This window comes from Talpa europaea (assembly GCF_964194135.1).
Source record: "Talpa europaea genome assembly, chromosome: 7".
NCBI lineage: Eukaryota > Metazoa > Chordata > Mammalia > Eulipotyphla > Talpidae > Talpa > Talpa europaea.
The window spans coordinates 53,188,545-53,216,384 of NC_140074.1; the positions used below are offsets into that span (position 1 = coordinate 53,188,545).

Genomic DNA, 27,840 nt, shown 5'->3' on the forward strand with positions numbered 1-27,840 from the left:
AAACTCTATTATACTTCCTTGAACAGCAGCATGAACTTTTCACAGAGATTCCAAGTGATACTCCCCTTTGTTCTTTTGAGCCAATGTGGAGATTAATCATTCTTTTCAAATGTATTTTCAAATCCTTAGTCTCTGTTCATACTTATTTGACCTTGTTTACTATAAACCCTCATTTCAAAAACGTATATTTGAGTCTCTTCAAATACATGAATTAGCCTTTTGAACATTCTTTATTTGTGAGTACAGAGTCTCACTCTCCTGCAGATCCCAAAACAGTTTCTCATGTCTGTACGTGTAGGTGGGGCAGGGTAGACTGTGCTTATGTGTAAAAGAGAACCTGTAAAATTGACGTGTCAGGAACTGCAGTGTGATCCTTTCACTTACTCGCTGTGTTTACTCCCTTTTCTCCCTGTATAACAGATCTTGAGTAAACAATCAAAATGTCTTGATTGCATGGCCTTTTTTCCTGCAGCAGCAGAGGAGACATTTTAAGCAAATACTGAAGACTTCTGACAGGAGAGACTTGGTGGGGAGGGGCGCGTTTCAGGGCCGAAACAGGATGTGGATCTAGAGGGATGATCGCTGCGGGTCCTTTCCCACAGGATGCCAGGCACTTGCCCCAGGCCTGGCAGCCTGCAGTGGTAGAAGGCAGAAGGCCCTGCTGCCCTATAAACCTCAGCTGGATTTCCCCTCAGGGGGCAGCAATCACTGAGGCTCAGCTTTGGAAGAGCCTGCAGTCCCAGGACTTCACCTTTTATCTAGAGGACTGTTGTGAGTTGGGGACACTTGCTGAGGGTGACTGTCAGAGCACACTTCCCACTAGGGCACATAGCGGAAATGACACCATGTGTACGATGGATGTGGGTCAAGCTCAGGCCGTGCCAGGCTGCTGTGAGGGCTGAGCATGGACATCTGGGCACATAACTAGCCCATTGGGGTTGGGAAGCTCAGGTCTAGAAGACATCCCTGTGCCTCTGCCAGATGGGAAGTGCAGTGTGGGACCCACAGTGAGGCAGCAGAGCATCCTTGTCAGAGTTCACAGCCTACTGGGTATAGGCACCTTCACCAACAGCACCCCATATGTGTGAATGCTGAAATGTTTACCCAGAGGTGTGGGAGGCAGGCACAGGAGTCATGGGAGCCAAGAAGGAAGAGCTTAAGAGTCTGTTGAATTAGAACTTAATTCTGTAGGCACTGGGGAGCCATGGAAGGCTTCTGAGCAGGACCTAGGGGACTCAAACCTGTGGCTGTGCTCATGCTCACCCCTCCTCATCAGCAGCCCCATCCCGGCCTGGGTGCTGTGTACCTGAGTGAGGCACCATGAACTTCCAAGAACATGATTGGCAAGGACAGTACTCATGCTTTATTAGAAAAACACGTATAAGGAGGCACAGTAGACTTTTAAAGGCAGGTTCACATTCTTTGGCTCGTTCAAGCCTCATAGTGCTGGAATTAAGCCCCCACCCCCCAACAGATGATGCTCCAAGAAGTGAAAGATGAGTAGCCTGAACTCATGATTGTGGGCCAAAATTGCAGTTTTCTGGCTAGTTCAGGCCTTGGCACCATGTAGGCATTTGATAAAAGTAATTTTTTATCCTTTATAGATTAGCTCAGTCTCTGGCACGTGGAAAACAAATTCCTATCTGGTGGAAGACCTCATCTCAGAGCCCTAGGAAGGTAGGGCAGGTACTACAAAGGTAGACCCAAGCCCCAGAGTGACCAGGCAAAAACAAAGCATGACAGGCCCATCTAGAGGGGACAAGGGTCAGAGTGAGCAGGCGCTGGCCAGTCAGGCTGCATTCACCTCAACAGTACTGCCTGGCGGACATGTATGCGGACCCCAGCTCCATTGTTAGCTGTGTGACCTTGGGCAAGTTACTCATTCTGAGTCTCAATTTTGCCACATGTAGAGCTGGAATAACCTTCTGCCTCCCAGGGATGATGTGAGGATCCAATGAGTTAACAGTTGTAAAGCATTAGGATAGCATCTGCCCAAAGAGCAAGTGCTCGTACTACTTGGGCTCTGCAGCTGTGGGAGCAACTGTTGGTTTTCAGGAATAGAGAGAGACGTGGGGTCAAGCGTACCCATCTTCCTCCGTCAGGACTGTCGTCTGCAGTCAGAATTCAGCTCTGGGGCATCCCCAGGAGAATTAATTTTCCTTTTCTCAGGATTCTTGGAGCACAGTGCTTAGGCATTTATTCAGCTAGAGTTTTAAATTACTTGGTTAGAACCAAAGGCACTTTTGAGTATTCTACTTGTGTTACATTGTTCCATATGAAAGGACCATTTTTAGGTCAAAAACTATTGGAAATTGGCAGTTTTATATATAGTTCAAGTTAATGAATGCACCTTGAGTCAGTTTAAGCCACGGGGGGGATTTTTCTCGCCCTACCGTTGCACCTATGAGGATGCTTTAACACAGCATGACTTCAAAACTGCCTAGAGAATTTGACGAGTTGGGACGTTGAATCTTCAGAACTGAGGCAAAGATCCTGGAAAGAAGCCTCTCCCTCCTTGCTAGGGGAGCAGGCTGCCAGTAAGCTCTTACTGGTTTGGACTTCTCCATTTCTGTCACTTCTTTTTGGAAAACAAGGCTCTCTGGGTTTTTTTTTGGCAACATCTAGATCTAAGGGGTTTGAGGAGCAAGAGGATGTCGGGGCTGCCCAAACCCCACCATGGCTCCTCTCCTTTTGGTTCCAAGACAGTTGGAAAAACTGTCATTGCTTAGCAACGGCCACCTGCTGATTTCTTCCCAACATCCCCTGAGAAATAAACAGAACAATCTTGCAGCTTGAAAGCTGGACCTGAAGGGCTAATCAGACTTCCCAGGAGGCTGGGCATGGTGCAGCCCCTCAGTCACCTGGTGACTTAAAGCAACTCTTTTTCAGGGCCTTTGTCTTCCAGACGTATAATAAGGTCAGGCTGGGTGATCTGAGGCCTTTTTGTGAGGCTCAGCTGTCTGTGAGTCAAGAAGAGACCACTGCTGGTCACTCACTCACTGCCTGGGATAAAAGGGATATTAGGAAATTTTCAGGGTGGGGGAGGGTACTATAGTATCTAATAGATGCCTTAGAAAGCTTCTAGTCTAGTTGGAAAGACAGGTCTCAGATTTGTGACTCTGGCAGAGAGGAAGATTCTTGAGGCTTGGGAAGACTGAGACAGGCAAAGAGAAGAAAGGACTTTCCTGTAATAAATGTTTGGGGGGAGGGGCATGGCCAGGGGATAGTGTAAATGAAAGGTGTAGAGATGGACCTATGTGAGACACAATTCTGGTCAGACTGTCTCTGAAAAGAGCAATAGGAGCAAAATGAGGATAGAAGTTGGGGGCAGACTAGAAAAGACTTGAATGCTAGGGTAAGGTGCTTGTTTTTTTGACCCTGTTATCCTTGGGAACCTCTTGAGAGTTGAGAGATTAAGTTTTAGGCAGATCCCTCTGGTTCTGGGGTAAAGGATGAGAAGGCGTGAGGGGTCAGGTCAAGAGGCTTAAGAGGCTCTGAAGGTGACAAGGACAAGCTGAAGTGGAAGGCAGGAGGCTCCTCCAAGAGCTAGGAAGAAGGGTCTGGACCAGTTGCTTCTCTTCAGCCACATATTTACCATGTGCCTATCATGTGCCAGGAGCTACTGTGCTGTGTAAGGGAGAAGGTCCAAGGCTGAAGACGTGAATTCTAATATGGTCAGGTGCGCTTGGACTGTGGGTTTTCAGGAATCCTACCAAAGGCAGTGCAGTTAAGTGCTCTGGTGGTGGTGGTGGGGGGGGGAGGTCCAATGAACATGCAGCAGCAAAGAAGCTGTTTGAAACCAGCCTAGGAGAGGTACCATCCAAAACACACAGCATGGCAGTGCCGCAGAGGGGCTGATGGGAGAAGGGCACACAGAGTAGACAGTGGGCCAGCCATGGCTGGGTCTGGTGAGATCAGAGCAGCGAAGGGCCCAGGACCTCACTCCAGTCCCTCCGGCCCCTAGGGCAGCCGGGTGATGCTGATGGCCCCTTCCCACAGCCGCAGGGCTGGATACAGTGGTTCCTGGAAGGAGGCACGGAAGGTGTGCAGGTGGCTCATGCCGCCCATCACGTCGTAGAAGGAGAGGATGCCAGCCTCGTAATCCAGAAAGACACCAAGCCGATCCAGGTCCTGGCGGGGCCGCAACCGGTTGCGCTGGCCGTCGTGAAAGGCCCAGTACTCGAGGTCATAGCGCTTGAGGCACCAGGACTGGCGGTTGCAGCCCAGGCGGGCAGCGGCCGTGTCCCCGCGGCGTCGCAAGGAGCCGTAAGCCGCACCCACCCACCAGCCGATGCCCGCCTCCTGCAGGTCCACTTCCCAGTAGTGGCGGCCGGCGGCGAAGCTGTCCCTACCCAGCACCTGCCACAGCTTGTCGAAGCGCAGCGTGGCCGTGGGCCCCAGGCAGCCCAGCAGGCCGGAGTACACGGACAGGCGGTCGGGCGAGAGGCGCAGGCGCGCGTGCATCGTGTCCGGGTCCAGCGTGGGCGTGCGCGCGTCTGTGGAGGGCGGGACACGAGGCCTGGTGGGTGGGGGTGCGCGGCTCCCGCCCCCGAAATACCCACCCGCCTCGCGCCAACGGCCAGGCCCTATACATGTTCATAGTAGAAAGAGGGAAAACACCCAAGTCGACCCTTTAACCCCGATGGCCTCTGGGGAGGTGATCTGGGGTGCAAGGGAAGGAGAAGAAATTTTACTGTACACCCTTTGCACAGTGTGAATTTTCTATGATAATTTTCTATGATAAATTAATTTTCTATGATAATTTTCTATGATAAATTGTTATAAATTGTTATGATAATTTTCTATGATAAATTGTTGCCAATTTGTAAAGTTTTTTATTAAAAATGGATCCTATCACAGTAACACCTGGGTGTATGTCTTTCCATATTTTGCCAGATGCTTTATAGGTTTTTTTTCCAACATTGGTATCATACAGTACATGCACTTGGGTAATGGGCTTTTAAAATTAAAATTTTTTTAAAATTTTATTTATGTATGCATACAATTTATAGAATTGGGGTGTAGGCCAGAGGTTGGGGGAGGCGGGGGTGAGAGGATACACCAGAGGCAGAGTGGGGAGCAGAACAGGCAGATCGACTGAAATACACTGCTGAGGGGAGCAGCAGGCAAGACAGGAGAGGTCGGCTCTGCCATGTGGGTATCTCCCTGGCCAGGGATGGAACTCATGCTGCAGTGGCTGCCAATGGCTTCATAGTGCTGAAACTTAACCCCTTGCACCACCAGGGAGGCCCAGCTTTTTAAATTTTATCTATGTATTTATGAACATTTTACCACCCCCAAATAACTTTTATAAGATGGCAGTCCTAAGATTTTGATGTATGGATGTGTTATAATTTAATCGATGCTCCATCCCCCTTTTTCCTAATATTTATGATTACATCTGTATGTACCTGATTATTTTTCAGGAGATACTTCTAAAAGAGGATTTGCTGGGTCAATGGGGGTGATTGTTTTTAAGCCTTTGGCAAATATCACCAAATTGTCCTTTGGTAATTATTGCTAAGTTGTCCTCCAGAGAGGTGGTAGTGATTTGAACTCCCAATAAGCATTCTCTTTTACCACACAGGTGTAGACATGAAGTTTTAAAAAAAGAGCTAGAGCTTAGGGTTTGTATGTGAATGTTCAGCTTAAGTAAATACTTCCAAAGAGTTTGCTAAAATTTTCAGTAGAAGTTTTGTACTTCTTTTGTAAGATTTATTCCTAGTTTTTAACAATGTTATGGAAAATATTTGTAAATTTTTATTTTCTAATTTTTTTTTTTGCTAATATAACAGAAAATAGTGTAAGTGCTCTGCCTATGCAGGGGGGAGGGGAGGAAGGGGGAGGGCCAATGACCACAGCAGCAAAGGAACTGCCTTGATTGCTCTGAGGGCCTGTTTGAAAGTCCCCTAGGAGAAGAACTGTGTGTACTGACTTTACAAACCAGCACCTGTTCAAATTTCACTTAGTAACTGGGTTACTTTGGATTTCCTGAAAATAATCATGTCATCCATGACTAATGATCTCTCCCCCACTTTTCCAATCCTTATAACTTTCATTTCTTTTTCTTGCTTCAAGGCACTGTCCAGGACATTTAGAACATTGTTAATGTTCTAAACAGAACATATTTATGGTTATAGTGGGCACCCTTGTGGCTGACTCCTCAGTAAATACCCACCATCCACATACCTGTGCATCAAAAGACATGCACAAGAGTGTTCCTAACAACGTTACTCACAATAGTCAAAACCTGAAATCATACAAAATGCCCTGCAGATAAAATGTGTTATACATATTCATGCCATGGACTATTTTACAGCATTGAGAATGAAGAAACTCCTGCTCCACAACAATAAGGATAAATCTCACAAATATTGAGTGATAGAAGCAAGACACAAAAGAGGATAGCCTGAATGATCAAGTTACATAAAAGTCACAAAACAAGTAAAACTAATCTGTACGTTTAGAAGTCAGGAGAGTGGTTACCCTTGGAGGCTGGCAGATAGGACACGGCATGAGGAGAACTTCCAGGGAGCTGGAAATTTCCATTTCTTGGTCTGAATTAGGTCTGAAGAATGTGTTTACTTTTAAATCATTAGCCTACACCCCCTTTGATTTGTGCTCTCCTCTTTATGTACTTTCTATTTCAATTAAAGTCTTTTTTTTTTCAAAAATGCATGACCGGTAATACTACTTTGAGAAATTACTCCTAAAATACAATACACCAGTGTGGTAGGTGTACTCATTCATTCACTAATTCAATAAATATGTACAGGAATGGATGTTTATCACGTCACTGTTTATAGAAATGAAAATATAACACAGCCTAAATGTCCAACATTATGAGAGTAGTTAAATATGGGAATTTTATTCAATGTAATATTATGCATCCTTTAAAAATAACCACAGTATTTAAATTTATTGAAATACAATATTGTTCAACTAAGTTATTAAAAATTTATAAAAGGATAGCTATAGTATGATCCCATTTTAAAAATCTGCACATATATGTAGTTTAAAATGTCTAAAAATGGAAGCCCAAATATTAGCAGCATTTATCTTTTTTCTTTTTGCTCTATTCTAATTTCTAACTTTCTATAAAAAGCATGCTATATAATTTTTTAAGGGAGAAAAGATAATCACAATACATCAGTAAGTGAAATGCATTACCAAACAGTATGTATAGTATGACACCATGGTTGCAAAATAGAAATACTAAATATATCATTTATGTATAGATATAGTCATGTAGTTATACCAAAGAAAACTAAAAGGCAAGTAATAACAGTCATTATGGGAGAGTTATGTATAAGTGATTTTCTTTTTCAAATCTTTGTTTCCCTTTGCCTTTTAATGTTTCTACAATGAACATGTATTATTATTGTATTTAAGAAAAAACAGCAAAGGTTTTAAAAATCCAAGTTAGGTCTCTTAGGAAATGAAGGTGGGGCCCATTTCTACAAGCCCACACCCACAGCACACCTTCTTCACCCTCTCCCCACTTACACTTTAAGAAGAGCTGGCGCTCTGGAGGAGGGCTTGTTTTCAACAAGGAACCTGGCTTGACACTGGAGGAACCCAAGAGCCGGCAGTTCAGGTCTGCAACAAATGTGAGAAATGAGTGCTTTGTGCTTATGCAAACAGCACAAATGATAAAACTACTGTAACTATTACAAACTGGAGATTCGCAAAGTCTCGACCCAAGAATCCCTTGCACATTAAGTAGGAAATACAAATTCACTCTGAGCAAAGCTCAGCTCTAAGAAGAAACGCACTTTTCAGCACAGGAGGCACATCCATCATGGCAGGGCAAGGGCAGGGAGCCCTGGAGCAGGGGCAGCAGCTCCCTGAGGAGCCTGAGAATCACTTCTGTACTCAACTGTAAAGGATGGTGGCAACCTCAAGGCAGTAATGAAATTATGGCATAAAGATGGAAAAGAATTCAAGCTGATCCTCAGAAAAATCTCGTTCAAGTCTCATTCTCTTGAGAGGCGGTTCAAGGGGAACCCACGCCATGGTCCCTGGTTTTCACAGCTCAGTCAGGTAATGAGGAGAGAACTAGGTTCCCCTGAACCACCACCCAAGCCAGAGAGTGCTCCCAGTTACAGAGAAGAAGTGAAAGGGACTCGGGCTTGAAGGAGTCAGAAGCAGCTTCTTGGAGGAAGAAGCCCCTCAGCTGTCCCTTAGAGGATGATGAAGACTTAGGTACCTGGGAAAAATGAAAGGATGAAATTTTTCCTGACAAGAAGCTACAGTGGGAGTAAAGACAAAGACAGATATAGAGTGGCCAGTGGGGAGCCATGGAGGGTGTCTGAGTGAGGGTATACATGAACAGAATTTCCAGAGCTCTCTTTGGTGGGGAATGATGGGGCAGGGTGAGTGTGAAGGCAGAGGCCCTGCTGGGAGGCTCAGTTCTGAATGGGAGCAGTGGGGATGGAAAAAAGGGGCTGGCTGAGGAAATGCTGTTTGAACTTTGCTTCTGCCAACTACCAACTGGTTGATCTAGAGCAAGTCGGTGAAGCTCTCTGAGCCTCACTTACTCATCTATAAAATGGAGGGGGATGAAGAAGCCGACCATACAGGGTAGTGGTGAGGAGTTGCTGGATGAATCTATAATAAACAAGGCCTGGCACAGAGCAAGTGTTAACTGTTATCAAGGACGCAAGAGTCACCGCCAGTCCTTTGGGAATGGACCACTGAGAATGTAAATATGAACTGACTTTTGGGTCCATCTTGGAAGAGAGATGGGGGAATACATGAATGCCCACCCACTGGATACCGATAAGCCCAAAGCTTCCTGGAGCAATCATTGGCTAAGATTCTTGTTTGTTAGTTTGTTTTCATATTTGACTAGTCTTTTTTTTTTAATTGAATTATATAGACAGCTATGATTCTGATGTGATTTTCTTTTAAAATAATTAAACTCAAGAATTTTTCAGTTGGACTGTGTAGCCAAACTTCCAGTAAAAGTTATGAACAAAGAGAACACTGTTCACAGATTTTGAAAATATCTGTTTTAACAAACCAGCTCAGGTAACTCCACTACTCAGCCCCGCTGCACACTTCAGTGTCCCAAACATACTTTAGACTTTGCTTGTCTCAGAGTGAAATGTCTTTCCCTGTTCTCTCCCATTTTCCCAAGCATAGTGATTCATTAAGGTCCAGCTAGAGTGCCAGCTCTTCCAGGAAGGCTTCCTGGTTTTCCATCAAAATCACTCTCTGTTTCTCCTCCCATGGCCCTGGCCATTGTGGTTACACACTCACCGTCTGCCTGCTCTACAGATGGCTGGGGCCCAGACTCCCCTCTTTCTGCATCCCAGAGGGTGCCCAGTGCGTACTGATATCATTTTGCTTCATTTTCTCTCTCCCTCTCCTTTTTTCCTGATCCGAGGAGATGGCAATGCTCTGCCAGGCCCCATGTGCCTAGGTAATTTCCAACTGCTTTCATCTCATCTCCCCTCTCCCTGTGCTCCTGTGACTCTGGCCTCCACTGTGCCTAAACCTCACCAAGCTCTTCAACAAGTAGGGCCCTTGGCACTTGCTGTTTCCTCCACCAGGATCCCTTCCCCTGGGCCTGGTGAATTTCAGTTGCCTGGGCTGGAATTCACCACTTTCCCAAGGATGCCTTCCTTGCCCACCTGGTGGGAAGAAGCCCCCACCTGCCTCCCATGTGAACACCACTCCCCTCATCACAGAACTCGAGAATCATAGATCCAGCTGCTAATTTGACATCACCACGTAGGAAGTCAAACTTCTCAAACCTAACAGATCCAAGCACTTCATTCTTCCCAATTTTTTTTTTTTAAAGACACTTCTTGTCACCATTAAAAGTCTGAATTTTAAACAGATTCTTGGACTGGTGACTCATGTCCATTAGTACCCATCTCACATCCAGGGGCTCTTCCAGAACTACCCCCCTAGTCCAGGATGCTCCAAGTCTTCCCAAGTCAAACTTGGACTTCATGTAGCAGGTAGGTAGATTGGCAAGCCTTCCGTGTGTCTTTTTTTAATGTGCTGCCTAGAATAAGCTGATTGATCTTCTGAGTCCTTTTGAGTCATTTTTCTGCCCCGCTCAGGTCAGGATTTCTGTGATATCTAGCAGATTTATTGGTACCAATGTAAGAAGTCTTCCAAATCTACTGTTGCCTTTTAAAGCAAAACCAGTATAGAGCTGGTGAAGCAAATCGCCACTGGCAGTCATGGGGCACGTGTTGCCCAGGGTAAAGTCTACACCCTGGAGGTTGGGCGCTTTTGCCAAGAATATCCTCAGTAATTGGCTTGAATTTTCTAAATGCAGCTACATTTTCTGCAGGTCAGGGAGCTCACTTCAAAAGCTCTCCCAGGCCCCCAAGTGCCATCAGATGAAGTTTTCTGTTTCCTCAAGCAGTGTTTTTCTAATATCCCTCACCATGCTCTCATATCACACTGAACTCTTAGAAAATGCATCGACCACTTTCCTCTTGACTCCTTTTTTGCTGCCTTTCATCAGGTATTTACTCTTGCAAACCACTTTGATACTACTCAGAGTCAGAAGGGCCATTCCTTCCAATTCCAAATGCACTTGCCATCTCAGAAAAATAAGAGCTTCCTTCTCCTAGTTGCTAAAAGCTTTGGCGTTTCCTTGCTATCTCTCTTCCTTCTGCCACCTGAATCCATTCCTACGAACCCCTTTTTGCTGGTCCTTCAACAAGCCAAACTGACTCCTACCTTATACCTCAGGACCTTTGCACTTGTTTTTTTTCCACCCTAGCAGATATTTCCCTAGATATAACAGCAGCAGCAGTAATACTAGCTGGTGCTTACATCGTGCTTACCATGCCTGAGGGCCACTCTAAGCACTTCACATGCAAGGACTCACCGAATTCTTCCAACAGTGCTATAACAGGGACCTATGTTGTCATCTCCATTTTATGGATGTGGGAATAGAGGCAAAGTACAGTCAGGTGCCCTGCCCAGGATGGCTGGGTTAGGTAACGGTGGACCTGGGGCAGGAACCTGGCTCGAGTCCATGTGTGTGCCCACTACCATCTCAGGTCGTTCCAACTCGCAGAGCTTAAAGAAGGCTTCCTTCAGGTCAGCTCACACGGCCCCCTTCTCAGAAAGCCCTTCCTCACTTCCTCATGTGAAATAGCTCCTCCTCCTGGCCATCCTCTATTTTCCCTACTTGCTTTATTTTACTCCAGGACACTTTTTTTTTTTTTTTTTTTGCGGATTTACTGAAATACACTTCCATGACCTTAAAGAAGCAGAGAGGAGTCCCAGGGGAAGGAGTGAGCCTTCAAAGTGGGGTGACCAGGACTTCCTAGGTGAGCAAAGCTGTGCTACACTCACAAAGGCAGGACTTGGCCAGGCAGAGGAAGAGGAGGGGGGAGGTGCCCATTCCCCCTGGGAGCCCAGAGCAGGCAAAGATGAGGTAGCACAGAATCTGGGAATTACCCAGGGATAGAAATAGAGCTGTGTGGCTGTGAGTGGCAGGTCATGGTCTCAGGAGGGGTGAAGGCAGAAGGTTGGGGCCCAAGCCAGGTGCCCTGGACAGCCCACTCAAGGGCCTCTGGGTGGAAGAGACATGGTTAGGGTGGCGATCCTTGCACTTGTCTCTGGGCTAAAGTACAGTAGGGGAGTTAAAGACACGAAGACGATCCATACGGCGACTTACTTTCCTTAAGGCGAACTTCCAGGGGCGTCTGTAACACGCTTTGCATGGTTTCCGCTAGGCCCTTAAAGAAGCTCTTGATGGGCTCAAAGGAGACAGGCTTGGGGTAGCACAGCTCGCCCAGGCGCATCTGCTGCTGCAGCTCCCGCTCAGTGGCTGTGTACTTCTGCGAGGGCACATGGGGGGGCAGGGCAGATTTGGGAGCTGCAAGCTGTGTCCCAGCCCCCACCACTGCACACAAGGACAAACCCAGGATAGGCAGCACTGGGCCTGCCCTCCTGCCCCCTAATAATCCTGTTGCATCTTTCAAACCTGCTTTCTTCTCTCCATCCCTGCTGCCCCTTCACTGGTTCTGGCCACCATGCCCTCTCCCTGGACACTGTGGTCTTCTCCCACTTCCCTTCCAGCCCCCAGTCCATCCTCCACCCTGTCATCAAAGTGATCTTTTTAAAGCTTTAATCTGGCCATGCCATTACCTTGGCTCCTATCTCTTTACAGGACAAAGTTTAAACTCCATGGCCAGGCATATAAGATCTTAGCCAACTAATCTTGACTTCCTGATCCAGCCGCTTCTCTCAACATCCCCTCCCTTGTACCCCTATCACACTTCCAGCCAGCTTAAACCCTGATGGTTTTCCAACCTGCCAAACTCTCATATGCATGTGGTCCTTTCAGTCTGGGATATCACCGGCCATCATCCCATAACCAGTTCTACTGTCACTTCCTCCTAGGAGTCTTCCCTGACTACCTTTTCCTAGCTCACCTGAGCTGTGCTGTGAATAATTGCTTCTAAGCAAGTCTTCCTACTATGAGCTCCTAATGTTGAGTAGGGACTGGTGCAGAACTGGTTGCTCAGTATGTGTCTAGTGAATAAATAAATGAGCAAACAGAAGGAAAGAAAGAAGGATGAAGAAAACCAGCAGAATAAAGAGAATAAAGGAATTAGATGTCAAAGCTCTGAAACTATACGTATGCTGGAAGAACAATATTCTTCTCCATTGAAATATCCCTCTGTATTAGAAATCCATTAAAAAAACACTATTATTATGAGCAAATAAACAAATGTACTCCTCTGGACATCTCGCCACTCCTAAAGTACAATACTCATCATGCCTGGGAGAGCACTTCACCTAGAATTTGGCTGAAATAGCTAACAATGAGACAAGGCACAAGAGTGGAAATACCTGCCAGACATGGGCTTGACTGGTTTTGTACTGGCTGATGTATTTGTCTTACTTTCAGGCAAAGATCATGCAAATTTGTGGTAGACTCAGACACAGCCACCCTTATTTAGTGGTACTCTGCCTTGTTCCACAAGCCTTTAAAGCATCTTACAAAGGTTATCCAAAACTGCAAAAGTTCTCTTTACTGTGAGAAAATGATCAAAGAGAAAAAGCAGAGTCAGAATGTGAGCTGGAAGTCAGAACGGGATGTGGCACAAAATGTATGCTACGAAGTGAGTCAGTTATTTGAAAACTGTTTGGCCCGGAGCTCCCAGAAGCCATAGCAAAAAAGGAAACAGGAAGAGTCACACAAGAGGAAAAGTAAATCAAGTGCACAGCTGTCTGCCCAGGTGTACTGACACAAGACAGTTTCTCCATGGTTCCTTGTAGACAGGAACAACATGCTTTCACTAAGTGACTATCACAGGGGCTATTTCTCAGACTCTCCTTCAGCTTAAGGCAATAGCCGCTAACAGACCTCAGTGACCAAGGAATACTGTCTTTCTCCCCCTGAGCTAACTGTGACTCAGCTCCTGGAGTTTGCTCACTAGCTCAAAGGCACCTGCCCTTCCAGGAAGGGTATCTCAAGAGTGTACGGGCAGAGGGATGGCAATGATGCCTTGTGACTTTAGAGTCAGACAGACCTGGGTTCTGATTTCAGCTTTCCCACCTACCAGGCAGTGTGACTTTAGATAAGTCATTTCAACCTCCCTGAATGCCAATTTCTCACTCATAATGGAGTGCCAAAACCCAGAGTTCTAGTAAATATTAGTGCTATAAGATACATGAAGTGCTGGGGATACAGACGCTCTCAAGGGTCTCCCTGGTGGCACAAGGGGTTAAGACGCAACCTATGAAGCTGTCCGCAGCCTCTGCAGCACAAGTTCGATCCCCGGCCAACCAGGGAGCAACCCTCATGGCTCAGCAGACCTCTCCTGTCTCACCCGCTGCTCCCCTCAGCTGTGTATTTCAGTCAGTCTGCCTGTTCTGTTTCCCTCACTGTCTCTGGTGAATCCTCTCACCCCCTGCATCTCTGGCCTGTACCCCAGCTCTTGTATGCATAAATAAATCTTTTTAAAAAATGGTAACTGTTATTTAATTTCTCCAAGATGTATATTATTTTCTTAACAATGTATATTTTATGGCCATTTGTGTGGGAGAAAGGCAGTCTACCAGCTAACAAGGTAATTCTCTGTGAATTTACGCAGTGTGAAAATCGTGTTCAATGCCACAGTAACTACAATGAAGTGGGGATGGCAGGTGTCACCTGTGAGGGCAGAAACCCAGGATTACCTGAAGCAGCTGTACTGGATCTGGCTCCTGGCTGATACACCAGACCCTGTTGGAGAGGTCATTAATGATGTCAATTTGCTTCTCACAAGAGTAGATTCGGTCCCTATACTCCTGGACGGCAAGCTCAGTGTTTTTATCAATGAATTTCTTGGCCAGCACTTCTTCCTCATCAAGTAGTAGTCTGAGTTCGGTAAATTTCGAGGTCAGCCAGGCTTTACTTGACTCTGCATGAGCCTAAAAAGAAAACCAGTTGCAGATGATATGATTACCAGCCAGAAAATCCAGAATAATCAACATCAAAAAAATTATTATAATATATAAAAAGGAAGTTTCAGCAAGGTGATCAGTCAGGTAAAAGATCAATTTAAAAACTCAAGCTTTTTCTATGTACCAGCTATAACCAATTGTAAAATATGTGGACAAATAGAGACCCTTTTTTAAGTAGTGGGGAAAATAACAAAATGTCAAAAATAAACCTAGTGAAAACTGTAAAAACCTAGATAAATAACAGTATAAATTACATTGAAAGACATAAAAATAATCTGAATGCATGGAAGAAATAACTCTCTCTGGTTGGGAAGTTGCATTACTATAAAGATGTTATTTGTCTCCAAACTGGTCTATAAATTCAATGCAATCTCAATCAAAGGGAAGTTTATTTAAATAAATATATATTTAATATACAGATCAAACAAATATTAAATTATCATGGGGAAACTAAGTACAATAAAAGCTAAAAATTGCTTTAAAAAGATCAATGAAAGTGCCTCCCCTGGTGGCGCAGCAGTTGAGTGCTGGGCTGTGAAGCTGCCCGCAGCCTCTGCAGCGCTGGTTTGATCCCCGGCCGCTGGCGAGGGTCCTACATGGCACGACAGACCTCTCCTGCCATGCCCGCTGCTCCCCTCAGCAGTGTATTTTGTCAGTCTGTCTGTTCTGCTCCCTGCTCTTGCTCTGGTGAGTTCTCTCACCCACCCACACTTCTGACTGTACCTGGTGCTTGTATAAATAAATAAATAAATAAATAAATAAATAAATAAATAAATAAATCTTCCAAAAAAAAAATAAATTGACGTTTAAAAAAAAAGATCAATGAAAGACAGACAAATGAATATACCGATATAAGCTATCAAAACTAACTCTAAATTTACAGGATTTAAAACTATGTGGCTTAGGCAGAGACAAAAAGACCAAAAATGCAGAGTTCCAAACAGAAAAAGAACCAAGAAAAATATATATCATATACAAATGCACACACCGACACACAAATATAGTGGTTGCCATTACAAATTATTGGAAGGAGAGAGCAAATTAATCAATAAGTGATATTGGTGCAATATGCAATTAGCCACAATTGGAAAAATTTGTTAGATCCTTATATATATAAAAAATAAATTTAGACACAATCCTCTTGTGAAGTAATGTTGCCAAAAATGTGAATCTGATTAAGCCTTTTGATCTAATTTAAAAATCCAGCTTAGAGAATATACAATATTAAGGACAGATGACCATATGTTAACCATCAATATATCAACCAATTGGGCCTCCCCTGGTGGCGCAGCGGTTGAGCGCTGGGTTGCAAGGCCAGTTCGATCCCCGGCTACCGGCGAGCGTCCCACACACATACACACACACACACACAAAAAAAAAATATATATATATATATGTATCAACCAATTGAATTTTGAGGCCTTTCCTTCCTAGTTGAAACAAATTACATATGACATTTGTAAGATTATTGCAAATGTTATCACTGATTAGAGATTTGATGATAAAAGTAAAATATTAATTTGAATAGGTGATGATGACAATATGGTCATGTTTTTTTAAAAAATGTCCCATCTTTTAGAGACAATATGCTGAAAGTTTTACAGATGAAATGTTATATCTGGGATTTGCTTCAAAATCCATAAGTTTAAGGTTTTCCAGAGTAAAATGTAAACCACAAACACCACCTAGAATAAAGCACTAAACATTAAAATAATAATCAATTAGAATGAAATACAGAATCATTATATTTATTAAAATTGGGAAGGGGGTGCCTCCCTGGTGGTGCAAGGGGTTAAGCCCAGCACTATGAAGCTGTCCGCAGCCTCTGCAGCACGAGTTCGATTCCCTGCTGACCAGGGAGATACCCACATGGTACAGCAGACTTCTGTCTCACCTGCTATTCCCCTGAGCAGTGTATTTCAGCCTGTTCTGTTCCCCACTCTGTCTCAGGTGAATCCTCTCTCCCCCCGCACCTCTGGCCTGTACCCCAGTTCTTGTGTGCATAAATAAATTAAAAAATAAATAAAATTGGGGAGGGAAGAGCTCTGTAGATGGACCCCAAAACACAGAGAGGGAAGAGGGGGCCTGGCAGATCTGAACACATTAAAAATGAAACCACAAACGCTTACACACATACCCCCTCTGATGCAGGAATCCATCCTAGGAAATGTTTTCACACAGGCAAGAACACATATGCAGGAAGATTTGCATAGCAAGAGGCTCTCATTGTTGCTGATAGGAGAGGCTGGGCAACATACAGGAAGTGGACATATGTTTATTTTATAAATGATGCTACTTTCAGACAATGAAATAACACAGAGGGATTAAAAAGACTGCTGTTCTGTTGCAGGCTGCAATATGAGCCTTGAGGATAGGCTGCTAAGTGAAATAAGCCAGACCAAAAAAAGGACAAATGTTGCATGATTCTCTTATGTGAAAATACCTGGAACAAGCAAATTCATAGGCAGGAAGTAGATTCAGGATTACCAGAGGCTGGGAGGTGGGGCAGGGAAATAATTGCTTAGTGGTTACAGAGTTTATTTTGTTTGGAGTAATGAAAAAGTTTTTAAAAACAGTGGTGATGGGTGTACAACATTGTGAACATGATACAGCTGAATTGTATACTTAAAAATAGCTAAAATGGTAAATTTTGTATTATGTATATTTTAACACCCCCCCACCCCCACCCCAAACAATGCAGTGGACTTATAGATCCTGGCATGGAAAGTGTTCCAAGACACCAAGTGAAAAAGAGCAAAGTTGCAGAATACTACACATAGGATGATCCCATTTAGGTAGAAGGAGCACAAAAACTACGTATGGAAATATGTGCCCACATAGTTGCAAGTGCATTTAAAATGTAAGTTGTGGTCATGCTTGGGAAGAGGCATGGGATTGGGGGATAGAGAAGGGGGACTGCTCATTTTGTATTTTCTAAAATTCTATACTGTATTCTAATATGCTATTGTTTATATATATATTTAATGAACATGTGTTCATGTACTACTTATACAATTAAAACATACTGCAGAAATTCTTTTTTTTTTTTTTGAAAGCAGCCTTTTTCTCAGACCAAATATGTGTCAGTGCGGCAGGGCCTGGGGGTGTTAGGCTCCCCTGTGATGCCTGGACAGGAAGATGTTGTTTGGCAGCATCAAGGGGCTGCTTGGGGCTAACCTCTGTCACTGAGGGCCATATAAACTGCCTTTGGGCTCGCCTGGAAATTAGTCTGCACTGGCAACATGGTTTCTATGGGCCCCTGAGCCTGGACATGATATATCTTTATTGAATGACCAAGTGAAAGAAAGGAAATATGCCTGTAAGGTAAGTAAAAAGTATCAGGCTTTTCCGCCCTCTTGCCATTAGCTTAAATGCATGCCTGATGGTGGATACCTGGAGCAGGGTATGGGCATGCACAGTTGGGTATACCTGGGCTAAGACGGCTTATAAGGGTGGCATCATGGGGATGCCAGTAGGACGAGAGCAAAAGGAACAGAGAAACAAAGGCTACGAGAGAACGTCGGAAAGCCCAGGAGTAAAGATGTGCTGGGGGCTGGGAGACCTGCCAGCCTCCTGGTCCCCTGGCACCCCTGCCTGCTGTGTACCTGGTAAACTCAATAAAAGCCTGAAAAAGCCACCAAGGGCTCCAGGACTCCTCCTTCATCCCGTCTGCTCGGGTCATAGAGATCCTGCTCTGTGTCTTCCTGCCACTACAATGCCACAAATCTTTAAACACCTTTTGATAAGGGGCAATAAGGGGCATCAAAAGTGGCCAAGGACACTGCCCAAATAGTTTTGCAGCCACTATCTGAGTTCTTAAACACGTGCACAATTGCCAAGACCACTCAGACTCAGGGAGCAAAGATAGTGGGATACATTTAACAAACAAGGAAAAACAGAGTCACTGAGACCACAAATGGCCATTTACCTCAGCCAAAGCAATGCTTTGGAGTCCTAAAACAAAAAGCGTCTAAGATGGCATCTTTCTGCCACTGAAGCATGGAACCCCCATTCCGAAGAAAAGGCCACGCTGCCAAGATGGCATCTTCCTGCCACTGAGGCCCTGGAGCAGTGGCAGCCAGGTAATAGGCTGGGACCCAACTCATGAACACAACAGAAGACACAACAGAAGACACTCACCAGAGCCGCCGAGATGCCCCAGCACAGCACCAGACAAGCGACATTGGAAACAGTAGCTGCAGCAGCCAAACTGTTGTAGAGCAACCCCCATACAAAACGGGGTGCCTGACTGTGGGTCCTCACCCGCGCGCTTAAAAGGACTTATCAATGCTCTACTGCAGGCACACGTGAAAGGTTAATAAAAGGTTTATTTACAAGGGAAGGGGAAATGAGGAAATGTACAGCTCTGGGAGAAAAGCGGGAGACAAAGTTTTAAATGAGTCCTGCCCGATCCGCCGATCAGGAATCCCAAAATGGCGCTCTCAGAGTTGGCCGCCAGCCAGGAGCGGTGAAGCCAGGAGGCGAGCGATCGCGAGCCAGAGAGAGCCCAAGGCCCACGTGTTTGGTTTTTTATATCCAACCTGGCTGCCCAACTCCACCCTCAGGTGCCAGCCACCCTCCCTTGGTGGTGATGGATTTGTCTTTCCCAGAGTCTTGATGGCTTTAGTCTGGAGTGGGGGTGGAGTCCACAAAACCTGTATGGGATTAACTCAGGACATCACTTCCCCCTAACAAAACCACCCGACAAACAGACACACTCATGTGGCTCAGTGAGGTGCCTGGCTCCGGGTCTCAGCTTCCTTTCCAGACTGTAACAGCAGCAAAGCTGGGAACAGTTGCAGTCACTCTGCTACCTACAAAGCCTACGAACTTTACTCCTCTGAGGCTGGCTGCTGGACGCCTCTCCATGTCCTTCAGAGGCCCGCAACAGCCTCTGGAAGAGCAACACGGTAAGGGCAGAAACAGCTGACCCTGGAATTGCCAAAAATACAAAAATGCCAAAAATATGGAATCGCTGAAATTCTGAAAAAGCTGAAATCCCGAAAATGCTGAGTAATGCCCGAAGAGGCTGAATTCCCAGAGCTGCTTCTGCAGTTCCCTGTGTTTCTTCTCAGAGTCTCCACCCCACTCATTCTTTGTCTTTATTTCACCTGGGGCTGTTCATCCTCATCTGCACCACCTGTGACAGCCTTTGGTTTCAGCCCCCAGTTACACTTTTGGAGGCAACATATGTAAACAGAGGACCTTTCTATAGAAACTAAGAGAGCAAATGTTACCCACTCACGCTCCTCTGCCTGAAGCTCGCAAAGAGGTTACGGTCCTCCTGGGTGGATTTGGATGAATCCAGTAGTGGCTCCAGGTTCACCTATACCTTGCTTGTGACCAATGATAAATTACTTACTCTTCCTAAGAGGCACATTCTAGAAGAACATAACCACTCTGTCGCAGGGTCATCTTATCCCCATTTGAGTGAAAAGATGGGGTCCCTCACAGGCTGCATCCACCTTACACCTGCGTGGATTGACCCTCAGAGAAGCCATGGTGGGAGACAAAGAGTTTAACCAAGACTCAGGGGAAGTCATTTCGTGGGTTGGGAATTCATAACCCTTGAATTATCTCGGGAAAGGAAAGATAGCCTGATCATTGGTTTCTGAATAGCAGACTTTGAACCACATGAAGTTCACCAGCCTTTGTGTTTACAGTGTGGTTGTAAGGATTACTTTTCAGGGGAGTGATCTTTTCCCTGGCACTCCTCTGTGAAAGCAAACAAGAGTGTGGTGGTTGTCCTGTCCTCCCCATCACAAACTGCTCCTGCCACAGTTTGGCAGAAGGTATGAACATTGTAGGGGGCAAGAGACAAGAGATAAGGAGGGAAGCTAAAGTCAGAATTTGGCCTTTACATTTTAAAGAGTCCCAGTATCAAACATATTCAACCCAAAACAGCTGCAACTTCTTTATGCAAAACTGCAATTGTCACAACTGTTTAGAGTACATCAAGGACTATACTAAATGCTTTCTCTGGAGCTGATCGTGTATTACTCACAAGAATGCGATAATTTGGGTTCTATTAACACGGCTCCCATTTCACAGAGTTTGTCAATAAAGCAAAACAAGGGAAAGTAATTTACCTGAGATCTTACTGCTCATCCCTTGGAACTGGAGCACCGAGGCAACCTGAATTCTGGGCTCCTCCTCTTCATTTCACATTCTGCTCTCTTCAATTTTTACACATTTTCTCCACAGTGTTTTTCTTTTTTCCTGTCTGGTCTTCCTGCATACCATCTTACTGACCTACCTTCTTCTTTTTCTCTCTCTCCTTCCAATCCATCTTGGAGTTTGAGAGTCTGTATACAAAGTCCCTCTCTTCCCCACTAAATTAGGAACCCATTAATTGAGAATAGGTTCAGAAGTCAGACGGAGATGAACACATAGCTTTGTTCCTAATTAAAATTGAGATTGGAGGATACGCCTTAGACCTGGGGGTGAATAGGTTGACAATAATCCCCTGAATTGCATTGACCCTTAAAATGGCACATTAAATGATAAGAGAGCAGTCTTTCCTGTTAAGTTCTCCAGAAGGCCGAGAGCAGATAGTGTGCCTTCTGTAGGCAGACAGATCTAAAAAAACAGAAAGAAAGTCTCCATAGGGCAATTAAGTGTTCTCCAACCATTTTGGTGTAACCTCAGTTCTAACCATGTGTAAAGCAACCAACCCATTCCGAGTAGGTTTATGAAGGGTTCTAGCAGCCACATGCTCTTCGCCGTTGTTTGTAGTCGCTGTACTCCTCCATACACTCCACTTCTCCACCCTCGACACCGCACTACCACCACACCGCACTCTGCTGCACCACCCTTATAAATCAGTCTCTTAGCTCAGGTGTACCCACCTACACATGCCCACACCCTACTCCAGGTGCCCGCCATCAGGCATGCACTCAGGACCGCAGGGTTCCTTCATCCATCCTAATGGCTGGAGGGCAGAAAAGCCTGACATTTTTCCTTACCCTACAGTCCACCCCCTCAGGGTTTTCTGCTATATAGTCTTCATATATACAATTTTCTTAGCAAACAATGCAGCCATGGCCCACAAAAGCAAATACATCACAATATAACAAAATAAACAGAACACAAATAAGTCCAGGCAGGGCCCCAACCTAGTGGCAAAAGACAATTATTGGTACCAGCAGATGAGCCACCAAATCTGCTGCTGAAGGCACTGCTCATACGAGGGAGGGGAATCACTCAGACATCTCTGTTACATGCCAGGAGCCGTCAGGCTTCCTGACCTTCTCTGGCTGTAGTTTCGGCTACAAGCCACACACCGCATCCACCCCCAGGATGCACTCACTCCTGGATTGGGGGTTCTCTACTCTTTGGGGGTAATCACCCAACCCTCAGGGTTTCTGTCTGCTGTCGCTCCAACACTCGGCCTTCATAGCCACCAATGTGACTTGCAGACCCCTGTACTCAGGCCAACCCACTGCACAAGCACATGGGTCGGGGACCTTAGATGCAAACTCTACATACAGCTTGGGATCCACCCCAAGCCACGTTCCCCACCTGTCCCCCAAGGACAGGTTCCTCAGCAACTCACCTTCACTCGACAATGAGCAGGGCATCACCCACAGGTGATTTTACGAGACTCACAGGTCTTCAGCATACTTAGGCTGCTTAACAGCCGCTCAGGGCTTCTCAAACTTAACATCAGTACCAGCTTTTGCCTTCTCAGTTGGCTTTTCTCCTCCAACTAGCTGCTGGGCATACACAGGCTGCTTTTGGCCATCAAGGCCCACTGGCCACCCCCAGATTCTCAAAAAAACATAACCTGCCAAGGTCCTCCGCCTTCTGGCGGGATTGTCAGTCCATGTCCATCAGTCCAAGTCTGTTGGCCTCTCCCTGCATCAGCACTGGTGAGCTCTGAATCATGGTCCTCTCTTCGCCCATGATTCTTGCTGCCTCAGGGGTCGTTGGCTGGTCCTCTCAAGTGTCTCCTTCATGTGAGGTCTCGTCCTACAGCTCCCACACCTTGTCCCTCTCCTGTGCCACCATGACGCCTCCAGCATTGTTGTAGCCAAACAGTCTGTTACTCCTTAGTCCCTCCAGGTCTTTGGAGGGCTCCATACCCGTCTGCATGGATCACCCTGCCAACTACGCCAATTGTAGGGGCAGGACAGGACACAGTGTGGGTTTTCTAGGATCCCATGCAGACCGGGTAAAGGAGGAGTCAGACTCCTCAGTGGTTTCTGCAGGTCTTTTTTTTTTTAAGATTTATTTATTTATTTTTTATACAAGCACTGGGTACAGTCAGAAGTGCGGGAGGGTGAGAGCATTCACCAGAGCCAGAACGGGGAGCAGAGCAGGCAGAAGGACCGAAGTACACTGCTGAGGGGAGCAGCGGGCGGCAGGAGAGGTCTGCGCATCATGCGGGACCCTCCTCCAGTGGCCGGGGAGCAGCCGGGGATCGAACCGGCGCTGCAGAGGCTGCGGGCAGCTTCGCAACCCAGCGCTCAACCGCTGCGCCACCTGGGAGGCCCGGTTTCTGCAGGTCTTTTATTGGGATTTACCCGGTACACAGCAAGCAAGGGTTCTGGGGGGCCGGGAGGCTGGCAGGCCTCCCAGCCCCCAGCAAGTCTTCACTCTATCTGGGCTCTCCGGTGTTCTCTGCTTCTCTTTCAGCTACTGCTGCTTCTTTCTTGGCTTCTCTTAAGGCTTCTCTTAAGGCTTCTCTTTTGGCTTCTCCTTGGCTTCTACTGGTGTCCCTGTGATGCTGCCCTTAAAAGCACAGTCTTAGCCCAGGTGAATCCCATCTGCCTATGCCCACACCCTATTCCAGGTGTCTGCCATCAGGCATGCATTCAGGACCGCAAGGATCCATCATCTATCCTGATGGCGGGAGGGCAGAAAAGCCTGACATTTTTCCTTGCCCTACAAACATCCTCACAAATGTCTGGCCAGATGAGTGAGTCACTTTTAGGACTGAGTCCCCAAAGCATTAAGGTGCTGAAAATGTTCATTGCAGTCTTATTTGACTTCAATGAAAAACTGGAAATGCTGGGAATGTTCTTTAGGAAAAGGGTTTTCACAAATCATGGTGGATGCGGACAGGGGATACACAGCGCTACCGCTGACGCTCAGAAGGTGTTTTACCATCATCTATGTGTTATGATCTTTTTCATTTTTTTTAAATATCCAAAAAAGAAGATTTATTATAAAAAGGGAGAGAAGGAAAAAAGGACACTTGCATAGACACAAGCAGACACAAAGAGACGCCCCTAGGTTTGCTAAAGAAGAGGCCTGTGTAGCCACAGGTGGGCAGCCCTGGGAGAGCTGCCTCTGCTGCTTTGCAAAGGGAGGTCAGTGAAGTGCAGTGAAGTACCTGCACAGTCACAGGTGGGCAGGAGAGCTACTGCAGGGGAGAAGGAAGGCGAAGAGGAACACCTGCATAGGCAAAGGCGGGCTGAAGGGCTGCTGCTGTGTCACGATCTTAAACAACAAAACCCCATGTATAGAATGACATATAGTTTGGTCCATAAAGGAAAAGTGGCTGACATGCAAAATCCCCTTTCTTACTTCACACAGAAATGCTGATAACATCAGCACATTTCAAAATTACATGACCATGCCCAGCACCCTTCCTCCTAAAAAACCACAACATTAAAAGAAAAAAGAAATCTTCAGATGTAAAAGTCAAGAGGTCCCCTGCCTGAATTGTGTGGGTCACCCCAGGTTTCACAGAACAGCCCTGGGAGGGCACCCCACCAGCACCTGGGCTGTGGGAGATGGAACTGGCCAAGTTTATTGCATCACTAAAGATGCAATAATCCTTTCACAGTCCAAAAAAAAAAAAAAATCAGCCCCATTTCAAACTCACAAGAGACTCCCTTTAGATAAACACTTCTGAAAGGTGAAGCCTGAAGTAAGTACATGTATGTGCATGTGTGTGTGTATACACACACATATATACATATGCAGTATATATATTATATATATATATATATGTTTATATATCTCCTATGTACAACAACAGGTCAGTGAAACCTAAAGAGCTATGTTGGCATGTTCCTTAAGCTGTGTTTTGCTTTGTTAAAGGCAATTTGCGGGCACCAGTCATGGAGGGACTAGTCCTTCCGAGAGAACGCTGGCAGGAGTGGCAAGAGTAGAGCTCTAGGTCAAAGCAGATTCTGGACCAAGCTAATGAAACAAGGGTCTCAGGACCCTCACATGGCATGGTTCCTTCATGGGTTTGCACCCAATTTTGTGTTCTTTTTCCTTAAAAAGGGTCCTCTGAATTTAGAAGCCCCAGCCCCCCACCCAACTGATTTGCCCCTTTGAGGCCGGTTTTTATTTTTCCTTGGTCCCATAATAGGAAGAACCTTGTGTCTGAAGGGAAATGCGGGCATTTCAAATAGAATAAGGAAGAAATGGTCACTTGCCTTGAGTTTTTCTCTAGCCTCTTCTATTTGGGCTATGTTGCCATCTTGCTGCTCCTTCTTGGTTGCCAACTGCCTTAATGATTCTTGGGTGAGACTCTGTACAAGAAGGAGTTAGGCAGAAAGTCTTAATACTCAAATACTTTTGAGAGAACAAGGCATCCCATGGGTAATCTCATCCTGTACTTTGTTTTACCCAAGGTACTTGGGACTCAGAAGGAGAGGATCCTTGCTCAATGTCACAGAACAAGTTGGAGGATGGGCTGGAACCAGGCTGTCTGATTCTCAGAGGCTCACATCAGGTATTCCCCTCTTCCAGTTTTTTCTAGGATGACCTGTTTTTCCAGCCCCCAATCAAGATCTTAAGGCAAATGTGTGGGGCCAGGGGAAGAGCATTCGCTATCTGTACAGCAAATATTAACTGAGCACTTATTATTTCCTGCGCCCTATACTGGGAGCTGTCCTCATGGAATGTATACTTCAGTGGGTCTGTGGACCCTCTGGCCTGGAAGACCTGTATGTATGAGAGTTGTGTGGGATTCATGGCCCCTCTCCCTTCCACCTGAAATGTTTCCTTCATTTCTCTGCTTCTTGCAACTGTCATTTCCCAAAGGCTAACTCTGACCCTCCTTCCTCTCAGGTATGACCTTACCTCTGCCTTAACCTCTTTAGGGATATCTTAATGTTATCTCTATCTTAACTTTCTTTACTTGCTGAGCCAGGTTTGGCTGCCTGGTGGGCTGGGAGCTTCCTTTGGGCAGGTCTGCTTCATTCCTAGCTCCCACATAGTGCCCTGATTTAACAGAGCCAAATGAATGCCTAGGGCTGCTAAATTCAAGTGGAGAGCTGGAGTCATTGGCAAGTTGTTATGAGCATAAGCCCCAGAGTCAGAGAAGAGCACCTACATCTGAGTTCCATATCTTCTTCCATGTGACCTGGGCCAATGACCTCACCTTTGAAACCGCATGTCCTCAGTAAAACATGAGGATACCCTCACAGACTTGCTGTGGGGACTAAATGAGAGCTATAGAAAGTGCTTGGTATAGTGTCTAACAGGGAGTAAGGGCTCGATATGTGCAGCTTACTGTTATTTTAATGCCCACCAAGCATTTGCTAACAGGTGGGGGTTGAGGGTGCAAGTGTAAGTCATAGCCTCAACTTCTAGGAGCACATTCTATCCCCCGGTGACTTCTAAGCCTTCTGTCCTGCCCACCATCCAAGGATACCCAGCCTCCTGGTGTCAGTGCCCTCGAGTTACAGGGTGCATCTCTTCATCCTTCAAGGCCAGTTCCAGTGGCACCTCCTCCATGTGCTGGATTTCCTGTCTTTGCATCACACTTTCTTCTTTCTGGTACCCAGGAACCACTACCGTGGGCTCCCTGGTTATACTATTTATCACACTGTATTGTTGCTGTCTGTTCTCCCCCCACCAGCCAAGGAATTCCTCTCCAGGTCAGGGAAGGACTGAGCTATTCCTTGACTCATGGCACAGGGTATGTGCTGAATGGATGTTATGATGGATGAAAGACAAACAGAGTTGAGTGGGTAGGTGTGTGGATGAAAAATCCATGGGCAGGTAGGTGGACCAATGGACAACTGGATGAGAGGCACACCTGCATCTCTGCGGAGCAGCCTTATTAACTCTGAAAAACAGTCTTTTAAGGAGCTATTATTATTATAGCCATGTTATAGTTAAGGAAAAATCCTAGAAGGCAGAGCCAGGGCTTGAACCCAAGACTCTACCAGCTAAACTGGCCCCCAGGGACTCATTTTCACTTCTGAGTTCTACGGTTGCCTCTAAGTGATGGTGTTACGTCATGCCATGAAGGGAAAAGCTCCTTGTAGGGCTGAGTTAATCACAGAAGACTTGTTAGACGTGGAAATGGAAGAATTGATGTTTGTCAGAGACAGGAAAGCCTGTGTAGACTAGATAGGCCAAGAGATTTGACCAGAGCTGCAGAACAAGTCAGTCACAAGGCTGAAACAAGAGTTCAGCACCCTGGCCACCACTAGGATCAAGCATAGACTGGGATTAAGCATGAATAAGGGCTCTAAATGGGCCAGTGAGGGGCAGTTCAGCTGGTGGAGTCCTGGATTCAAGGTTCCCCTCTGCTTCCAGATCCCTCTTTTTCTCTGGATAAAATGGCCGTCCTAGCGCCCCCCAGTCTAAGGGTCTGAGCGAGAGGAACAGGCCCACCAGAGCCTGTGGAGTTGGTCCTGAGGCTGCTCCCATGGCCAGCAGGCCCAAGAGCCCCTCTTTGAACTCCAGAAAGAAAACCAGAGATGTCTGTGTGGCTTGGTAGGGCCACGTAGCTTTTATCTAACAGGCAGGGATTTTCACCTATTAAAAGGTAGATTAGGGCCTCCCCTGGTGGCGCAGCGGTTGAGCGCTGGGCTGCGAGGCTGCAGCAGTGCTGGTTTGTTCCCCGGCCACCGGCGAGGGTCCCACAAAAAAAAAAAAAAAGGCAGATTATATTCCAACCCAAGAGCAGTGGGGTGGTCTTTCCCTTTGCAGATGACGTTAGGGTTATCAGGGTACCAGCCAGGGCTCATGAGTTCTCACTCCCAAACTCACCTCTCCCGAAGCTTAACGAATCGCCTCGCTTCCCCTTTGCCCTCCTTGGGCCTGGATCTCTCATCCTGAACCACAAGTCAACAGCCTCAGACTCTCTCGGCGGCCTTTGGGTTTCCAGGCCCAAACCAGGAACTGGGGCCGCCCCCGGGCACTCCCACCCGCCCGTTGCACCGGGCTCCCGGACCCGCGTGCCTGCCACCCGAGCCCCCACCTGCACGCGCGCGGCCTCCTCCTTCGCCAGGCCCACAGGGTGGCCGCGATGCGCGCCCAGCACTGGGCACAGCGTGCACACGCAGCGGCGGCAGCGGCGACAGTAGAGTTCGGCCAAGCGGTCGCCGTGCTCTCTGCAGCGCCAGCCGCTCGCGCCGGTGAGCTCCTCGGGGTCGGACCGCGCAGGTGTCTCCCTTGGCCCCGGAGCGCCCGCCATGCATCCCCCCA

The 27,840-nt window shown here is 46.4% G+C and overlaps 1 protein-coding gene across 1 annotated transcript; it reads right to left on the minus strand.

Annotated features, from left to right (window-relative positions):
* Nucleotides 1–3,960: 3,960 nt before the first annotated feature.
* Nucleotides 3,961–27,829, minus strand: TRIM14 (tripartite motif containing 14; the record flags this gene model as incomplete). The annotated part of the gene is made up of 6 exons (XM_084237797.1): nt 3,961–4,496; nt 7,507–7,599; nt 11,657–11,819; nt 14,170–14,403; nt 24,831–24,926; nt 27,614–27,829. The coding sequence occupies 6 exons, from the start codon at nt 27,827–27,829 to the stop codon at nt 3,961–3,963; spliced, it is 1,338 nt and encodes a 445-aa protein (XP_084093923.1).
* Nucleotides 27,830–27,840: the final 11 nt, after the last annotated feature.